Source organism: Salvelinus alpinus, chromosome 3, assembly GCF_045679555.1.
Source record: "Salvelinus alpinus chromosome 3, SLU_Salpinus.1, whole genome shotgun sequence".
Taxonomy (NCBI): domain Eukaryota; kingdom Metazoa; phylum Chordata; class Actinopteri; order Salmoniformes; family Salmonidae; genus Salvelinus; species Salvelinus alpinus.
The window spans coordinates 11,314,519-11,330,696 of record NC_092088.1 but is presented as its reverse complement, the minus strand read 5'-3'; the positions used below and the strand labels follow the sequence as shown (position 1 = coordinate 11,330,696).

At 46.8% G+C, this 16,178-nt stretch overlaps 1 protein-coding gene across 3 annotated transcripts in view; it reads right to left on the bottom strand.

Annotated features, from left to right (window-relative positions):
• Window positions 1-401: 401 nt before the first annotated feature.
• Window positions 402-16,178, bottom strand: part of LOC139570013 (integrin beta-4-like) — a 52,070-nt gene continuing 36,293 nt past the window's right edge. For 2 of the 3 annotated variants that reach the window (XM_071391449.1, XM_071391448.1), the window contains exons 20-39: window positions 16,114-16,172; window positions 15,811-15,983; window positions 15,537-15,716; window positions 15,197-15,345; window positions 14,894-15,101; window positions 13,513-13,830; window positions 13,133-13,299; window positions 12,087-12,270; window positions 11,794-11,931; window positions 11,297-11,479; window positions 10,723-10,851; window positions 7,842-8,027; window positions 7,397-7,570; window positions 6,672-6,800; window positions 6,148-6,297; window positions 5,327-5,515; window positions 2,949-3,104; window positions 2,522-2,686; window positions 2,005-2,313; window positions 402-1,805 (exon numbers count right to left, since the gene is read on the bottom strand). In XM_071391449.1, the coding sequence (XP_071247550.1) occupies window positions 1,648-1,805; window positions 2,005-2,313; window positions 2,522-2,686; window positions 2,949-3,104; window positions 5,327-5,515; window positions 6,148-6,297; window positions 6,672-6,800; window positions 7,397-7,570; window positions 7,842-8,027; window positions 10,723-10,851; window positions 11,297-11,479; window positions 11,794-11,931; window positions 12,087-12,270; window positions 13,133-13,299; window positions 13,513-13,830; window positions 14,894-15,101; window positions 15,197-15,345; window positions 15,537-15,716; window positions 15,811-15,983; window positions 16,114-16,172 (3,504 nt within the window). In that variant the 3' untranslated portion in view covers window positions 402-1,647. The remainder of the gene's footprint in view (window positions 1,806-2,004; window positions 2,314-2,521; window positions 2,687-2,948; window positions 3,105-5,326; window positions 5,516-6,147; window positions 6,298-6,671; window positions 6,801-7,396; window positions 7,571-7,841; window positions 8,028-10,722; window positions 10,852-11,296; window positions 11,480-11,793; window positions 11,932-12,086; window positions 12,271-13,132; window positions 13,300-13,512; window positions 13,831-14,893; window positions 15,102-15,196; window positions 15,346-15,536; window positions 15,717-15,810; window positions 15,984-16,113; window positions 16,173-16,178) is intronic. The other variant, XM_071391450.1, reaches the window with a different exon arrangement.

Sequence of the window (16,178 nt, the reverse complement as noted above, 5' to 3'; positions counted from 1 at the left end):
TTCGACCTCATGGCTTGGGTTTTGCTCTGACATGCATTGACAGGTGTGTGCCTTTCCAAATCATGTCCAATCAATTGAATTTACCACAGGTGGACTCCAATCACAGTTGTAGAAACATCTCAAGGATGATCAATGGAAACAGGATGCACCTGAGCTCAATTTCGAGTCATAGCAAAGGGTCTGAATAATTATGTAAATAAGGATTTCAAAAATATATATTTTTTAACATTTGCAAACATTTCTAAAAACCTGTTTTCGCTTTGTCATTATGGGGTATTGTGTTTAGATTGAGGAGTATTTAAAAATATATGAATACATTTAGAAAAAGGCTGTAAGGGGAAGGGGTCTGAATTCTTTCCAAATGAATTGTACATGAGCATATACAGAAATGCATCTAGAGGTGGTTTATATTCAATCTTTATTAAGTGTAATAAAATAGACAGATATAAAAAAAACAGTAAGTAACTGATGAATAGATATGATGAAAAAGTATAAAAAAGCTTTGCCTTATACATTTTTGTTGGTATATTTATGAAATGTTAATGATATTCATCTCGCCATGTCTTACTAAGTGTAAGGACTCTTTACAATGGACAGCATTTTGAATTGAACTAAAGCACAACATAGGTTTGAAAATACATTATAAAGGCAATACAATATTTTTTTTGTCTCAGAAATATCCGGACTAAGTCGTTTAAGTTATGCTAGAATATATTAGTTAGACACAAAAGGTTTTAGACCATAGCACTCAATCAGAAACAATGACACAGTAATGAGACACACTTTAACTATGAAATGCTGTTACCTGGGAATACCTTATTTGAGGTTATATCTAAATTAGAACTATAATTTATGCGAATTAGCAAACGCTTTTTTTTCAGGTGGCATGGGTGGTCCCTGGAATCAAACCCACTATCCAGGCGTTGCAAGTGCTATGCTCTACCAACTGAGCTACAGAGGACCATTATGAATGTATTAAATTTGTTCACATACGCATGGGAAAAAATAAAGGGAAATGAAATATGCAAAACCATAGGAAACATATTTTTACACAAACAATACATTGCAATACAGTATTTGGCATCAACATTTCAATTCCATTTCTTCTGACGTACAGAAAACACATCAGTCTAATATATTTGTAAATGCTGTGAGAGTTACCAACAATCTAATAACACAATGAACCCCTACAAAAAAAGGCAGACATGTCATCAATTTAATAACCTGTAGGCATGTTGCAGACAAGTAGCCGACCAGTACAAAACCTCTTACCTACTCTCCCTCTCTTTACCTCTCAGCTAATCTCTGTCAAAAGATATATTAGCAGGAGCCAACTCTACTTTTAACTATTGAGAACCGACCTCAGAGAAGTGTAATGGCCTTGCCTTATCTAAAGCCTCGGTGTGGTATCAGGTAGAAGCAATAGAGAATTACAAACTTCCAACAAGACATCTCTTTGTGGGGGTGGTTTTACATTTGAATGTAAAATGTTTGCGACAAAATAGAAACAAACGACAAAACTAAATCATTAAGAATGAAAATGAATCCCGTGTCCGATGGGAGGACAGGAGCCATTGTTTGTAACAGACAGAGAGGAGGACATGTTGGGTACCGTGGACGCCGCTATCTTGTTGTTGACCTTTGACTTCAGGTCTCGTAGAATGACCTCTCGACCTTCTTGGTGACGCTGCTGGTGCCGGCCACTTGCATGCTCCTCTGCACCACCTCCTTCGTCACATGACGAGTCACCATGCCGCTGGTCTCTGTGTGCTGGGTCGTCTTCCCCACCATCATCATACCATCTCCTAGGGGGAGGAGAGGGGGTTAGAGAGATGCTGTGAGTGAGAGAGAGTGAGTGAGAGAGAGAGAGAAATGCTGTGGGAGAGAGAGAGAGAGAGAGACAGAGAGACAGAGAGACAGAGAGACAGAGAGAGAGAGAGAGAGAGAGAGAGAGAGAGAAATGCTGTGGGAGTGAGAGAGAGGGAGATTAAATTGATACACTACCTGAGTAGTATGGGTCGTTGATCATGGTGTGTGTGACGTTGGTGTGTGTGCTGCCCTCTGTAGGAAGTTGGTACACATCTCTCTTGGTCAAGGACTGACTGCTGTACTGAGACGTACCGCCTAGACCTCCTAGTTGAGACGTACCGCCTAGACCTCCTAGTTGAGTCATACCGCCTAGGCCTCCTAGTTGAGTCATACCGCCTAGGCCTCCTAGTTGAGACGTACCGCCTAGACCTCCTAGTTGAGTCATACCGCCTAGACCTCCTAGTTGAGTCATACCGCCTAGGCCTCCTAGTTGAGACGTACCGCCTACAGAGGGGAGCAAGAGACAGAATCATACATTAGTATACAATACAATTCCAAATGTACAAACGCATAGAACACTGGCTTCTAAATATGAAACCCAGTATGGTACCTGTAAAGTGAGTCCCGAGTACCGAAACCTTATTCATTTCAATTTAAGCACTAGATAAAACCTTAGATAAAAGAGACTCTTTTAGGACTCTGTCCTCTTTACCGTCATCCTGAGACTCGATGGTGATAATGCCCTCCCTCTCGGGGCCGAAGCCCTGGGTCGTCCTGGCCTGAACTTTGAACTTGTACGGCATGTTCTCACTCAGGTCCGGAACTGTCAGACTGGTCTCAGCGCTGTCACCGCTCACCTGGAAGGAACGCATGTCACCTGGGAGAGGGGGGGTGGAGATGAAGGGGGAAAGTGGGGATCAGACTAGGAAATTAAAGTGGATATAAATATGAAAGTTAAAGGACATTTGATTAGCATTGTCCAATAACAAGTCAAGAAGACCTAGAGATTAACAAAATAGAAGAGTCTTTGATTATTTTGTCTCTCGAGATCACGTCAATGTATAAATCCTAGCAAATGACTGTTGACAAAAATCTCTACAATCCCCGAAAACTGATCTGGAGTCAGTGTTCAGTCTCACCTCCTCCGTGCAGATGTTCACAGGTGACCACGTAGCCCAGGATGTCTCCGTTGGGTTTGCGGGGTTTCTCCCAGCTCAGCTGCAGTGCCTCGGGGGACAGCGCTGTGAATACCAGGGGGCCTGGAGCACTGGGGGTGCTGAGAGTGAAGGGAGAACCTGAGGGAGACGGGGGAGAAGGGGAGTTAGAGAGGAGAGGTGGAGAGAGTTAAGGGACAGAGCTGTGAACACCAGGGGGTCTGGAGCACTGGGGGTGCTGAGAGTGAAGGGAGAACCTGAGGGAGACGGGGGAGAAGGGGAGTTAGAGAGGAGAGGTGGAGAGAGTTAAGGGACAGAGCTGTGAATACCAGGGGGTCTGGAGCACTGGGGGTACTGAGAGTGAAGGGAGAAACTGAGGAGGGAAGACAGAGCGAGTGAGAGAGAGAGGGGAGAAAGAGAGAGAGCGTGAGGAAGAGAATACATGGAGGGAGTGAAGGAGAGACCAAGGAACAACGGATTGAAAGATTGAAAATAGAAATAGGTAATTGGAGAGAGAAAGTAAATGTAGATTAAACCGGAAACAGAGAGCTAGAGGTCGGAGATCAATCAGCTAACCAAAGGAGTGAGGATAAGAGGGATCCACAATGGGTGGCAAAGATGTATAGCTGATTACCTGGCATTGGGCTGAGTGGTCTGTATAGCTGATTACCTGGCATTGGGCTGAGTGGTCTGTATAGCTGATTACCTGGCATTGGGCTGAGTGGTCTGTATAGCTGATTACCTGGCATTGGGCTGAGTGGTCTGTATAGCTGATTACCTGGCATTGGGCTGAGTGGTCTGTATAGCTGATTACCTGGCATTGGGCTGAGTGGTCTGTATAGCTGATTACCTGGCATTGGGCTGAGTGGTCTGTATAGCTGATTACCTGGCATTGGGCTGAGTGGTCTGTATAGCTGATTACCTGACATTGGGCTGAGTGGTCTGTATAGCTGATTACCTGGCATTGGGCTGAGTGGTCTGTATAGCTGATTACCTGGCATTGGGCTGAGTGGTCTGTATAGCTGATTACCTGGCATTTGGGCTGAGTGGTCTGTATAGCTGATTACCTGGCATTGGGCTGAGTGGTCTGTATAGCTGATTACCTGGCATTGGGCTGAGTGGTCTGTATAGCTGATTACCTGGCATTGGGCTGAGTGGTCTGTATAGCTGATTACCTGGCATTGGGCTGAGTGGTCTGTATAGCTGATTACCTGGCATTGGGCTGAGTGGTCTGTATAGCTGATTACCTGGCATTGGGCTGAGTGGTCTGTATAGCTGATTACCTGCCATTGGGCTGAGTGGTCTGTATAGCTGATTACCTGGCATTGGGCTGAGTGGTCTGTATAGCTGATTACCTGGCATTGGGCTGAGTGGTCTGTATAGCTGATTACCTGGCATTGGGCTGAGTGGTCTGTATAGCTGATTACCTGGCATTGGGCTGAGTGGTCTGTATAGCTGATTACCTGGCATTGGGCTGAGTGGTCTGTATAGCGGATTACCTGGCATTGGGCTGAGTGGTCTGTATAGCGGATTACCTGGCATTGGGCTGAGTGGTCTGTATAGCGGATTACCTGGCATTGGGCTGAGTGGTCTGTATAGCTGATTACCTGGCATTGGGCTGAGTGGTCTGTATAGCTGATTACCTGGCATTGGGCTGAGTGGTCTGTATAGCTGATTACCTGGCATTGGGCTGAGTGGTCTGTATAGCTGATTACCTGGCATTGGGCTGAGTGGTCTGTATAGCTGATTACCTGGCATTGGGCTGAGTGGTCTGTATAGCTGATTACCTGGCATTGGGCTGAGTGGTCTGTATAGCTGATTACCTGGCATTGGGCTGAGTGGTCTGTATAGCTGATTACCTGGCATTGGGCTGAGTGGTCTGTATAGCTGATTACCTGGCATTGGGCTGAGTGGTCTGTATAGCTGATTACCTGCTATTGGGCTGAGTGGTCTGTATAGCTGATTACCTGGCATTGGGCTGAGTGGTCTGTATAGCTGATTACCTGGCATTGAGCTGAGTGGTCTGTATAGCTGATTACCTGGCATTGGGCTGAGTGGTCTGTATAGCTGATTACCTGGCATTGGGCTGAGTGGTCTGTATAGCTGATTACCTGGCATTGGGCTGAGTGGTCTGTATAGCTGATTACCTGGCATTGGGCTGAGTGGTCTGTATAGCTGATTACCTGGCATTGGGCTGAGTGGTCTGTATAGCTGATTACCTGGCATTGGGCTGAGTGGTCTGTATAGCTGATTACCTGGCATTGGGCTGAGTGGTCTGTATAGCTGATTACCTGGCATTGGGCTGAGTGGTCTGTATAGCTGATTACCTGCCATTGGGCTGAGTGGTCTGTATAGCTGATTACCTGCCATTGGGCTGAGTGGGCTGTTGGGGTCGACAGCTGACTCTATGGTGATGACTCCCTCCCTCTCCGGTCCCCAGCCTTCCTGACTCTGAGCCTTCACCTTGAACAGGTAGGAGTGGTTAGGCAGCAGGTCCTGCACCACCACGGAGTTGTCTGCGGGGCTGGACATGTTTATACGCTTCACATCACCTGGATAGAGAGACAAAGGGGGTTAGATTACTGTAAAGGGATGCTGGGACAAGGCTATGAGATCTAAAACAGTTGATAGGATTTGAAGAAAGCCCTATCAGAAGTCTTCACGGATATTCCCGAACCCGATTACCCGAGGTCCGACCCAGTATAGTAGTTGACCCTCGGATCACGCTCGGCAGCCACGCACCTCGGATCGGTTTGGTAATATGGAAAATACTGGCCAGATCCAAAATTATATGTGAAGAGGAAAATATCCTGATGAAATTAAATATCCTAGGATTTACATTTGCTATGCATGGCAGTTGATTCAGTCAATAGCATTAATGTCTCTCCTACACCTGTCTGCCTTGAGGTCTCTTTATAGCCAACTTGCATCATTATTTCCACTGGAGATATGGGATCAGCAATATGGTGCTATTTCACATGAGGCGTGGTGGTTACTTAGGAACTCTTGTCGTTCGCAATGGATGTAAAACACTGTTGATGTCGGATTGGAATTTCACGGATCCTATTCAACCAAACCTGACAACTGTGTTCACAGGTTCAAAATGGAAAACAATATTCTTCTTCTGCACATCAACAAAACACAATGTGTTTAGAATGTGACACAAATGGCCATGGGTCCATACCTCCATTGAGAAGCTGGTAGAGAACACAGTACCCTAAAACATCCCTCTCACAGTGGGGCTCCTGCCAGCTGATCTTCAGGGCAGTGGGGCCCAGGGCAGAGAACACCAGCCTGGTGGGGGTGTCAGGGACCCCAGGGGCCAAACGAGCGTCTGGGGGGGGGGGGGGGGGGGGAAATAGGTCAATGAGGGGGAGAGAAAGAGAGATGGGTTTAGGGAAGGAGGGTGGTTAGGGGTTAAGTGGAGTCAAAATTACAGGGGTTACATAGACTATTACAAGATGAGATAGGATTAATGAGAGGTGAGTGAGCGTGATGCAGAGAGAGAGCGAGAGAGCGAGAACTTTCCCTATCAAAAGAAACATACATCACAGCAAAAAATAGCTTCAGCAACACAAAGCCTTCCTGTCACACCAGCTATGGGCATGGTAAGCCCTACCATGAGGCCATACTGTATCTTTAGGCCCTGCTATTGTCCCAGTGGTGTGAGAGAGGACAGCTGAGTGTGCTGCAGACAGACAGACTCACCGTGGAGCACCCTGTCCAGGTTCAGTAGTGCATCGTTGACATCCTCAGACTGGGTCCTGGCCCGGAAGGCCTGAGACATACCGTAGTCGTACTGACTCTGTGTCTGAGTGGGACTGAAGCCATACGTACCTGAGAATGCACGGAGCAAGCAAAAATGGAGCAGGAGGAGGAGGAGGAGGAGGACAGGAAAGGAAGTGAAAGAGTGGGAGAAGGAACAAAGGGAGGAAAAGGAAGGAGGACAGTGAAAGAGGCGAGGGAGGAGAGGATTGAAGTATGGAGAACAACAGGAGAAGAGAGCGACAGTCAGCATAGCGCCTGCATAGCTCTGTGCAGCCACCAACCCCAGTAATCGATAACAGATATCCAAGCCAGCCGCTTCATGCACCTCATCAGTAAGCCTGCTGTAGATGATCTGTATATCTGACATTTATAGCCGTGATTGATACAGACAAACAGATGAGCTTCTTTCAGGTTTTAACAGTAGAGGTCAGAAAGATCTGAAAATGATGTGATGGCATTTCCCTTGTCAAAGACCTCATAATCAAAGACCTCCTTGTCAAAGACCTCCTTGTCAAAGACCTCATCTAAATTGGCTCGTTGTAGCCTCATGCCTGTGACCTGTGTCAGTGTGAACTGTAATTGATCAGCTCTTTACACTCAAAGAGCTGAAAATATGCTTTCAAATATGCTTAAACAAATATGCTTCAAATGAATCTAAATCTTACTTTGGCCATCTGTGTATCCAGACAATCCACTGGACAGGTCTCCTATGATGATGGAATCTCGGATGTTGTCATCATACTCATAGTAACCTCTGTTCTCTGATCGTTTCCTCATGACAACATTCTCCGTGCGCGTCCCGCCCCCAATCACCTGAGTGCGGGAGAGAGAGTTTCCTCCTGTAGGAGAGGAGGAGACCAGTGATGACGACTACCAAATACATAGATACTGAACAATAGAATTCTAGCAAACAGTACATTCAGAGTGCAAGGTCGACAAACTTCTGGTGTCAACACGTTTCCCATATAAACTCTAAATCTCCATGTTTGATGAACTCTGTACAGGTACTGTTCTGGTGAAGACAAGCCAGCTGGAATTACTTGCCATTGTCATATCATTGTAAGTCAACAGATAGATTCAAAAGCTGACACATTCTGCATCCATCCGTACCTTGTCCAGAGAGGTATGTTGTGGTGGACTCCATGGACATGGACCCCCCGCCCCCCCCTCGGTGGCTGGAGCTGAGGGTGGACATGGGAGACACCTGGCTGTAGCTGGATGAAGACATGTTGCGCGACATGGAATTATTTCCCCCGGGGAAGAGGAAGTTCTGTTCCAACCTGCCGTTCATTGGTTCTGAAAGACAAAGATGAGGAGAGCCAGAAGAGAAGAGAAAGAACATCAAGAACATTCTGGAACCCAGCATAACTCAAACCAAACATTCTGGAACCCAATATAACTCAAATCAAACATTCTGGAACCCAACATAACTCAAACCAAACATTCTGGAACCCAATATAACTCAAACCAAACATTCTGGAACCTAACATAACTCAAACCAAACATTCTGGAACCCAATATAACTCAAACCAAACATTCTGGAACCCAACATAACTCAAACCAAACATTCTGGAACCCAATATAACTCAAACCAAACATTCTGGAACCCAACATAACTCAAACCAAACATTCCAGAGCCCAATATAACTCAAACCAAACATTCTGGAACCCAACATAACCCAAACCAAACATTCTGGAAGCCAACATAACCCAAACCAAACATTCTGGAACCCAAACCAAACATTCTGGAAGCCAACATAATCAAAACCAAACATTCTTGAACCCAACATAACCCAAACCAAACATTCTGGAAGCCAACATAACCAAAACCAAACATTCTGGAAGCCAACATAACCAAAACCAAACATTCTGGAACCCAACATAACCCAAACCAAATATTCTGGAACCCAACATAACTCAAACCAAACATTCTGGAAACAAAATAATTGATTTAAGTACATTAATAGCGGCAAATCACAACAAACTGCAAGAGAAACACCCACCTTAGACTGCACACAGGGACATACATACATTTGGTATCACCACTTTCACAGCCATGAGAAGCCTTTATACATAACCAGGTCACCCGTGATACAAAACAGTATTAGACGTCCATCCATGTCTGAAGACTTCAGGAGATGACGCGAAAACCGACCACTAGGGGCAACAGTGAGCGCTGTTACCTTCAAGTAGGTTTGGGTTTTGCTAGGCCTTGTGGACGGGGATGGTGGATGGTCGTAATCATCAAAAGGTGTAAAAGGTAGCATGTTTCAAATCCAGCAATAGAAAGTTGTTTTGGAGATTTTGTTTGTTTTAAGCCTATCCCAAACCTTAACCCTTACCTTAACCAGTCGGAGTTAATGCCTAACCTTAGGATTTTGAAGTTAATGCCTAAACGTAACCTTAAACACTTTGAAATGTTTCGTTTGGAACAACTTCGAAATTTGACATTGGAGAAACATGGATGAACGTGTAATTCTGACGTGAGACTGTGAGAGCTTGTTGTATATACAAGCCCTACAACCTGCCTCCTTCCCAGAGCATCTCTCCACATAGAGGTGTAAAGAGTGGAGACAGGAGAGACAGACAGGACAATCCTGTCATGACCATCAACTGGCGGTGGGGCAGTTGATGCCTGGAAGTGAAGACCCTTTTGGTGGGAGGGTTGAGGTGCAACAGGGGAAGAGGCCAGACCAGAACCAGGGGTAGGGGTAGATTGGAGGACGGAAACATGATGTTGATTAGAGATCTGAAGACTTTGTGCAGACGAGAGGTGGTGGCATAGGGAGCACTGCAGCTGCATTGGGAGATTTGTGCCCGGCGTACACAGTAGCTGGCATGCCATCTCTGTATCTGTCTGTCTATCCAGGGCGGTCTTCACCTTGATGGGGTATCTGTGTTCGGCTGGGTCGAGGGGTCTCGTCGCTGCTGGTCTCTGTGTCTGTGCTGAGGTGGTAAGGGATCACATCCACATGCCTATTCCAGGACACCGAACGCAGGTCCAGCTTGGAACCCACCAACTTGATAAAGCCTTGTTATGGAGAGGAGAGGTAGGCGGAGGGGGGGATTGATGGTTGGCATGGCATTTGTTTTTGTGAAGCGTGGTGATTAGAAGGAGTTGAGAGAGGAGGAAAAGGAGGAAGAGGAGGAGGTATGTAGATTCTGTGATATCTAAACTACAGAGCAATAATAGGAAAGGTTTGACTGGCATGATAAAGCCATGAAGAAGAATATGAAGACTGGCATGATAAAGCCATGAAGAAGAATATGAAGATTGGCATGATAAAGCCATGAAGAAGAATATGAAGACTGGCATGATAAAGCCATGAAGAAGAAAATGAAGACTGGCATGATAAAACCGAAAGCCATGAAGAAGAAAATTAAGAAGAGACACCATTTTTGGATCTGATGGTCTTGTGTAAAATAAAGTCAGTTTGTTAAAAGATACTTCAGAGAGAGAGAGGGGGAGAAGGAAATAAATAAAGAGAAAAAATGGAAATGGAGACAGAAAGTGATAGAGAGAGCATGAAAGAGAGCGAGAACAATGGAGGAAACCCTCCTGTCTGTCAGCCTCGACCGTGACACATTAAACCCTTTTTAGGTTTCTCTTTCTTTCTCTTTCTGCTTCAGTGAGCAGATGACTGGACTACAGAAGATGGATAGACATGTGTCTTTCTGCTGCATGGAACCCATCTATAACAGTCCTGTCCAGTCTGCATTCACTCGGTTTCCCTGAGCACTGAAGCTCACTGGCATCATGAGAGGGCTACTAGCCAATAAGTGTAAATCTTAAATAACAAGCCAACATGGAAAAAAATCCCTTTGGTGATCAAAACAGATCAAAACAGTGAGCTTCATCCCCATTAGCTGTTACTTAGCAACAACTATTCTTCCTGGGGTCCACTCAAAAGACAATACAACTCCCAGTACATAACTGAAGCTAGACTGCAAAGAGACGCCCGGAAAGCTGGCGTAGTCTGCGGGTACCCACCTTCGTCTGAGACGCTGGGTCTCTTGGAGTCTGTTGGCGACCTCATGACCTCACTGCTGTACATCAGGTAGCCGTCGTACTCATCACCCGCCTCCGCGTCCACTATAGGGATGTCTGGGATGATAGGGACTATAGGGAGGAGAGGAAGAGAGATGGATTAACGACTCGATCCCACCGACAGCATCATTGCGTTTTGGTACACCAGAAGTACATTGATTTCCAATGAAACACTGCGTTTGCCTTGCGGCATCGTGTCGCAGAGGAAGTTGAAGTGCGTTCGGCGTGGTGCACACGTTTGATTTGTCGAACGTATGTGTCAAACTGTATGAGTAGACGGCTTGAGAGAAATGGTAGCAGAAGGTGAATGTTGAACTTTTGTTGCACTCGTATCCAGATGATGATGCTGCGTACTATTTTGCGCAACGACGCTGTCGGTGTGATCGAAGAGTAAGATAAGCTTCTCTTGAAACATTAGCTTTCTGGTTTGCTAGACACAAACGTTTCAGCAGGTAACAGTCAAGATCATACTAGATGCTTTCTAGATGGTACATGTCTTCTGCTCTTATTTACTCACTGGACATGGGTCTGGTGGGCTGGGAGGCCAGGTTGATGGTCGCTTCTTTGAAGGGACCCCAACCCACGCTGTTCTTAGCCCGGACCTGATAGCAGTACGTCTGGGCCGACTGCAGGTTCTCAATCAGCAACATCCTCTTCTTAGGGTTGTCTATCTTCACCTTCTTAGCTGCACCCATCGGCTCTACAAAGGGAAGCGAGAGGGAGTGGAGAACGTGTTAAGGCTCGGACACACCAATAGCTTTTCCCGGCCCAAGAGTACTTAGCATCTCTAAACAGAGTGCCCGGGCCATAATTTGCGAACAGAGTGCAAACCAATTTTACATTAGAATAGCATGAAAATGTTGTCGGCCAGACTAAACACAGTGAGCCGAACGATTAGCAGACAAACGGCAGGTCAACATTCGGTGTGGTGTGTGTCGTCCTTTAGAATGTCTTAGAAGCACAGACATCACTCCGAGAAATTCTGAGATCATTTTGATTTGATCGGTCACTCACTCGTGTCGTCATTGATGGGCGTGTAGAGGACCTCGTAGGCGGTGATGACACCATTGGTCTCGGCAGGCTCCGCCCAGCTGACCTGAGTGACAGTTGGACTGATGACGTTAAACGCCAGACGACCGGGCTCACTGGGGACTGGAGGATAGGGGAGGATAAAAAGTAGACCGGAAGTTAATCACAAGGTACGAAGGAAGAAAACGACCTACACAATGGTTGAGCTAGAATTGTAGTGTTTCAAAGAAAATATATGTAGTCCATCTTCGACAGGAACAGGATGTGACCTCACTCACCATCCTCCAGGGTCTTACAGGGCACCATGTCGCTGTAGTTTCCGTCTCCCAGGGCGTTGTAGCCACACACCTTCGTCTCGTAGTCACAATAGGGGTACAGGTTGGCCAGATCAGCATGGGTTGTCTTCACATTCATCGCAGGGGGAGCGTCAGCCTCAGGATCCCCATAGATCCAATGCTTCACCTGGTGACCAGGGAGAATGAACAATCATAAAGGGACCACAACCTTTATTTCTATATCTACTCCGGATATATTTTGTACGTTATATTTTCAAAGTACATTTTTTAAACAGCAGTTCAAAGTTGAGTGAAAGCGAAGGAAAATAATCTCCCATTTTCCACCAGTAAAAGTTGCCAGGTGTGTAATCTATTGAGTTCCTCTGTTGATGACCGATGCTCCTTACGGAGTAAATGGTTTAAGTCAAGGTAAGTCCTGTACAGTGGCGGCTGGTGGAAGGAGCTATAGGAGGACGGGCTCATTGTAACGGCTGGAACAGAATGAATGGAACTGTAAAAACAAATCAAATATATGTAAACCACGTTTGACTCCGTTCCATTTATTCCATTCCAGACATTACAATGAGCCCGTCCTCCTATAGCTCCTCCCACCAGCCTCCACTGGTCCTGTATGACAGTTCCTTGTAGTCCAGAGGATTGAATCCTGAGGGGGGTTCCTTACCTTGTAGTCCAGGGGGATGAATCCTGAGGGGGGTTCCTTACCTTGAAACCAGGGGGTTGGATCCTGAGGGGGGTTCCTTACCTTGTAGCCCAGGGGGTTGGATCCTGAGGGGGGTTCCTTACCTTGTAGTCCAGGGGGATGAATCCTGAGGGGGATTCCTTACCTTGTAACCAGGGGGTTGGATCCTGAGGGGGGTTCCTTACCTTGTAACCAGGGGGTTGGATCCTGAGGGGGGTTCCTTACCTTGTAGTCCAGGGGGATGAATCCTGAGGGGGGTTCTTTACCTTGTAGCCCAGGGGGTTGGATCCTGAGGGGGGTTCCTTACCTTGTAGTCCAGAGGATTGAATCCTGAAGGGGGGTTCCTTACCTTGTAGCCCAGGGATTTTCCTACGGGGTCCCAGTTCAGGCGGATGCTCCGGGGGCCGGTGGCTTTGGCCTTCACGTTGGTGGGAGAGTTGAGACGACCACCAGGAGACGTGGCTGTCTGGTTGATGAAGCCCGCACTCTTCTCCATCTGGGCATTGTCTGGAAGTCCTGAGGGGATGGGAGGAGGGGGAGGAGAGGAGAGGGGGGAGACGGGGGGAGGAGAGGGGGGAGACAGGGGGGAGGAGAGGGAGGGAGGGAGAGGGGGAATGGCAAAAAGGGTTGTGCAACTTATTTTAGTGATGCACACTTCGTGCATCAGATTCCTTACAGATACCCAATACTGTGTGTGTGTGTTTCAGTATCTGTTTCTGTGTGTATTACCTCCATCAGTAATAGTGACCATCGTCGTCTTCCTCTCTCCGACCACAGCTTTCGTACTGGGGTCAAACAGTTCCAGTTGGAAGGACTCTGGTTTCACCGGGCCAGGGTGAGAGCGTGGATCGATCACGATGTTCTTATCTGTTTCCCCGGGACCAAACTTTAGGGGGCCGGACAGCTCGAAGCGTTTAGCGTTGCGGGTCCTCCAGTGGACGGTGGCGGGCCCCTCCTTATTGCGGGTGCGGACCACGGGGATGGAGTAGGTTGGGTCGGCGGTGGAGAAGTTCTGGGTGCTCTTCATAAACATCACCACACTGGGCTCTGAGGGAAGCAACGGGAGAGGAAGTTTGTTACGGCCATGTTAGAGAGGAGGAAGTTATGGCTGGCTTTCCAACCACACATGTGGCCATTAGCCAAGCTCTCAAAACCCATGGTAATAATGTCTGGGACATGTTGTGCAATTGTGTCCTGATGGAACAGAAACATTGCTACATTAAAACATTAAAACAGTATAGTCCTCTCACCTGGTTGGTCAGTGATGGTGAGAGTAGTATATAACCTCTCACCTGGTTGGTCAGTGATGGTGAGAGTAGTATATAACCTCTCACCTGGTTGGTCAGTGATGGTGACAGTAGTATATAACCTCACCTGGTTGGTCAGTGATGGTGTCAGTAGTATATAACCTCACCTGGTTGGTCAGTGATGGTGAGAGTAGTATATAACCTCTCACCTGGTTGGTCAGTGATGGTGAGAGTAGTATATAACCTCTCACCTGGTTGGTCAGTGATGGTGAGAGTAGTATATAACCTCTCACCTGGTTGGTCAGTGATGGTGAGAGTAGTATATAACCTCACCTGGTTGGTCAGTGATGGTGTCAGTAGTATATAACCTCTCACCTGGTTGGTCAGTGATGGTGAGAGTAGTATATAACCTCTCACCTGGTTGGTCAGTGATGGTGACAGTAGTATATAACCTCACCTGGTTGGTCAGTGAGGGTGACAGTAGTATATAACCTCTCACCTGGTTGGTCAGTGATGGTGACACTAGTATATAAACTCACCTGGTTGGTCAGTGATGGTGTCAGTAGTATATAACCTCTCACCTGGTTGGTCAGTGATGGTGACAGTAGTATATAACCTCACCTGGTTGGTCAGTGATGGTGAGAGTAGTATATAACCTCTCACCTGGTTGGTCAGTGATGGTGACAGTAGTATATAACCTCACCTGGTTGGTCAGTGATGGTGACAGTAGTATATAACCTCACCTGGTTGGTCAGTGATGGTGTCAGTAGTATATAACCTCACCTGGTTGGTCAGTGATGGTGACAGTAGTATATAACCTCACCTGGTTGGTCAGTGATGGTGACAGTAGTATATAACCTCACCTGGTTTGTCAGTGATGGTGACGGTGGTTCTGGGGTAGCGTCCCAGCTTTGCACCCTGTCTTGGGTTACTGAGGTCCATGACAAATTGTTTGACCTGTGTGTCCTTCAGCAGACCATCTCCCTCTCCCATCTCCAACAAACGAACAGGTACAGTCTGCTGGGTCTCCCCTGGCCCGTAGGACAGTTCCCCATCCACTGTCACATAGTCCTGGTGAGAGACGGAAGAGTAGTTATGAGGATGGAAAAAGAAAGTAACTTAGACAAATGAAAAGTGTGATATCTCTGTCTTATAGCATGTGTTACCTTCTTGTCCTTGGCGGTGAGGTCTCGGGTGCGGTAGCTGACCTGTGCGTGTCCATCCTCTATGATCTCTCTAGTAATGGGGATGTTAGCCACTTTGTCCTGTCGGCTGTAGGTGTACGAAGGCTGGAGGAACGACATAACACTCTTGGCTGAAGAGGAGAGAGACACACAGTTTTTAGCTAACTAAGGTGAGGGGAAGAACACAAAATAAACCAAAATAATATACACATTCACTGGAAGTCAACGGTTTATAATGTTGTATGGTTTTGAAGCACCGTGTAAGTGCGTGTAAGAGTAGAGGGGTCAGGGGTCAGATAAGATATCTCTGATTGGCTCTCACCGTGTTCTTTGATGATAGTGATGCTGACGAAGCGTTTCCCTATCTCAGCGATGCCCAGAGGAACGTCCACCGCCTCCACCTGCAGCTGCTTCTTATCATCATCTTCCTCCTTGACGAAGAGCGGCACGTGTACATCCACCATCTCTACCCCCTCCTGGAACTCCACGGCACCAGCCGCCTCTGCAGAGAGCCAGACAGAGAGAGGGAGTGAGTTAGGAACTCCCATACACACACAGACACACACAGACACACACACAGACACACAGACACAGACCTCTGTCTGTGGCCACTGTGTAGTAGCCCGGCACCACTTTGAGATCCTGGAAGTTTCCAGACTGGACGTTTTTCTCAGTCAGTTTGACGATGTTGGGGTAGCTGGAGCGAGGAGCGGACAGAACGGTGTCTACGATGGCGTGGTCAGCTCTTTTACCAGCATTTCTCTGTAATCTGAAACACAAAGACAATATCAGTGATGATGATATTAGAAAACATGATTTAGACAACATTCAGAAAACAATTCTTTATTGTAATAAATTCAGGAAGGATTAAAGGAAAAGGATTGAAATTAGTGTCTCACCTAAATGTGGTGTTCTGAACTCTCTGGGTGCCAGGAACCTGCTTGTACACTTCATTCAGCTAAAC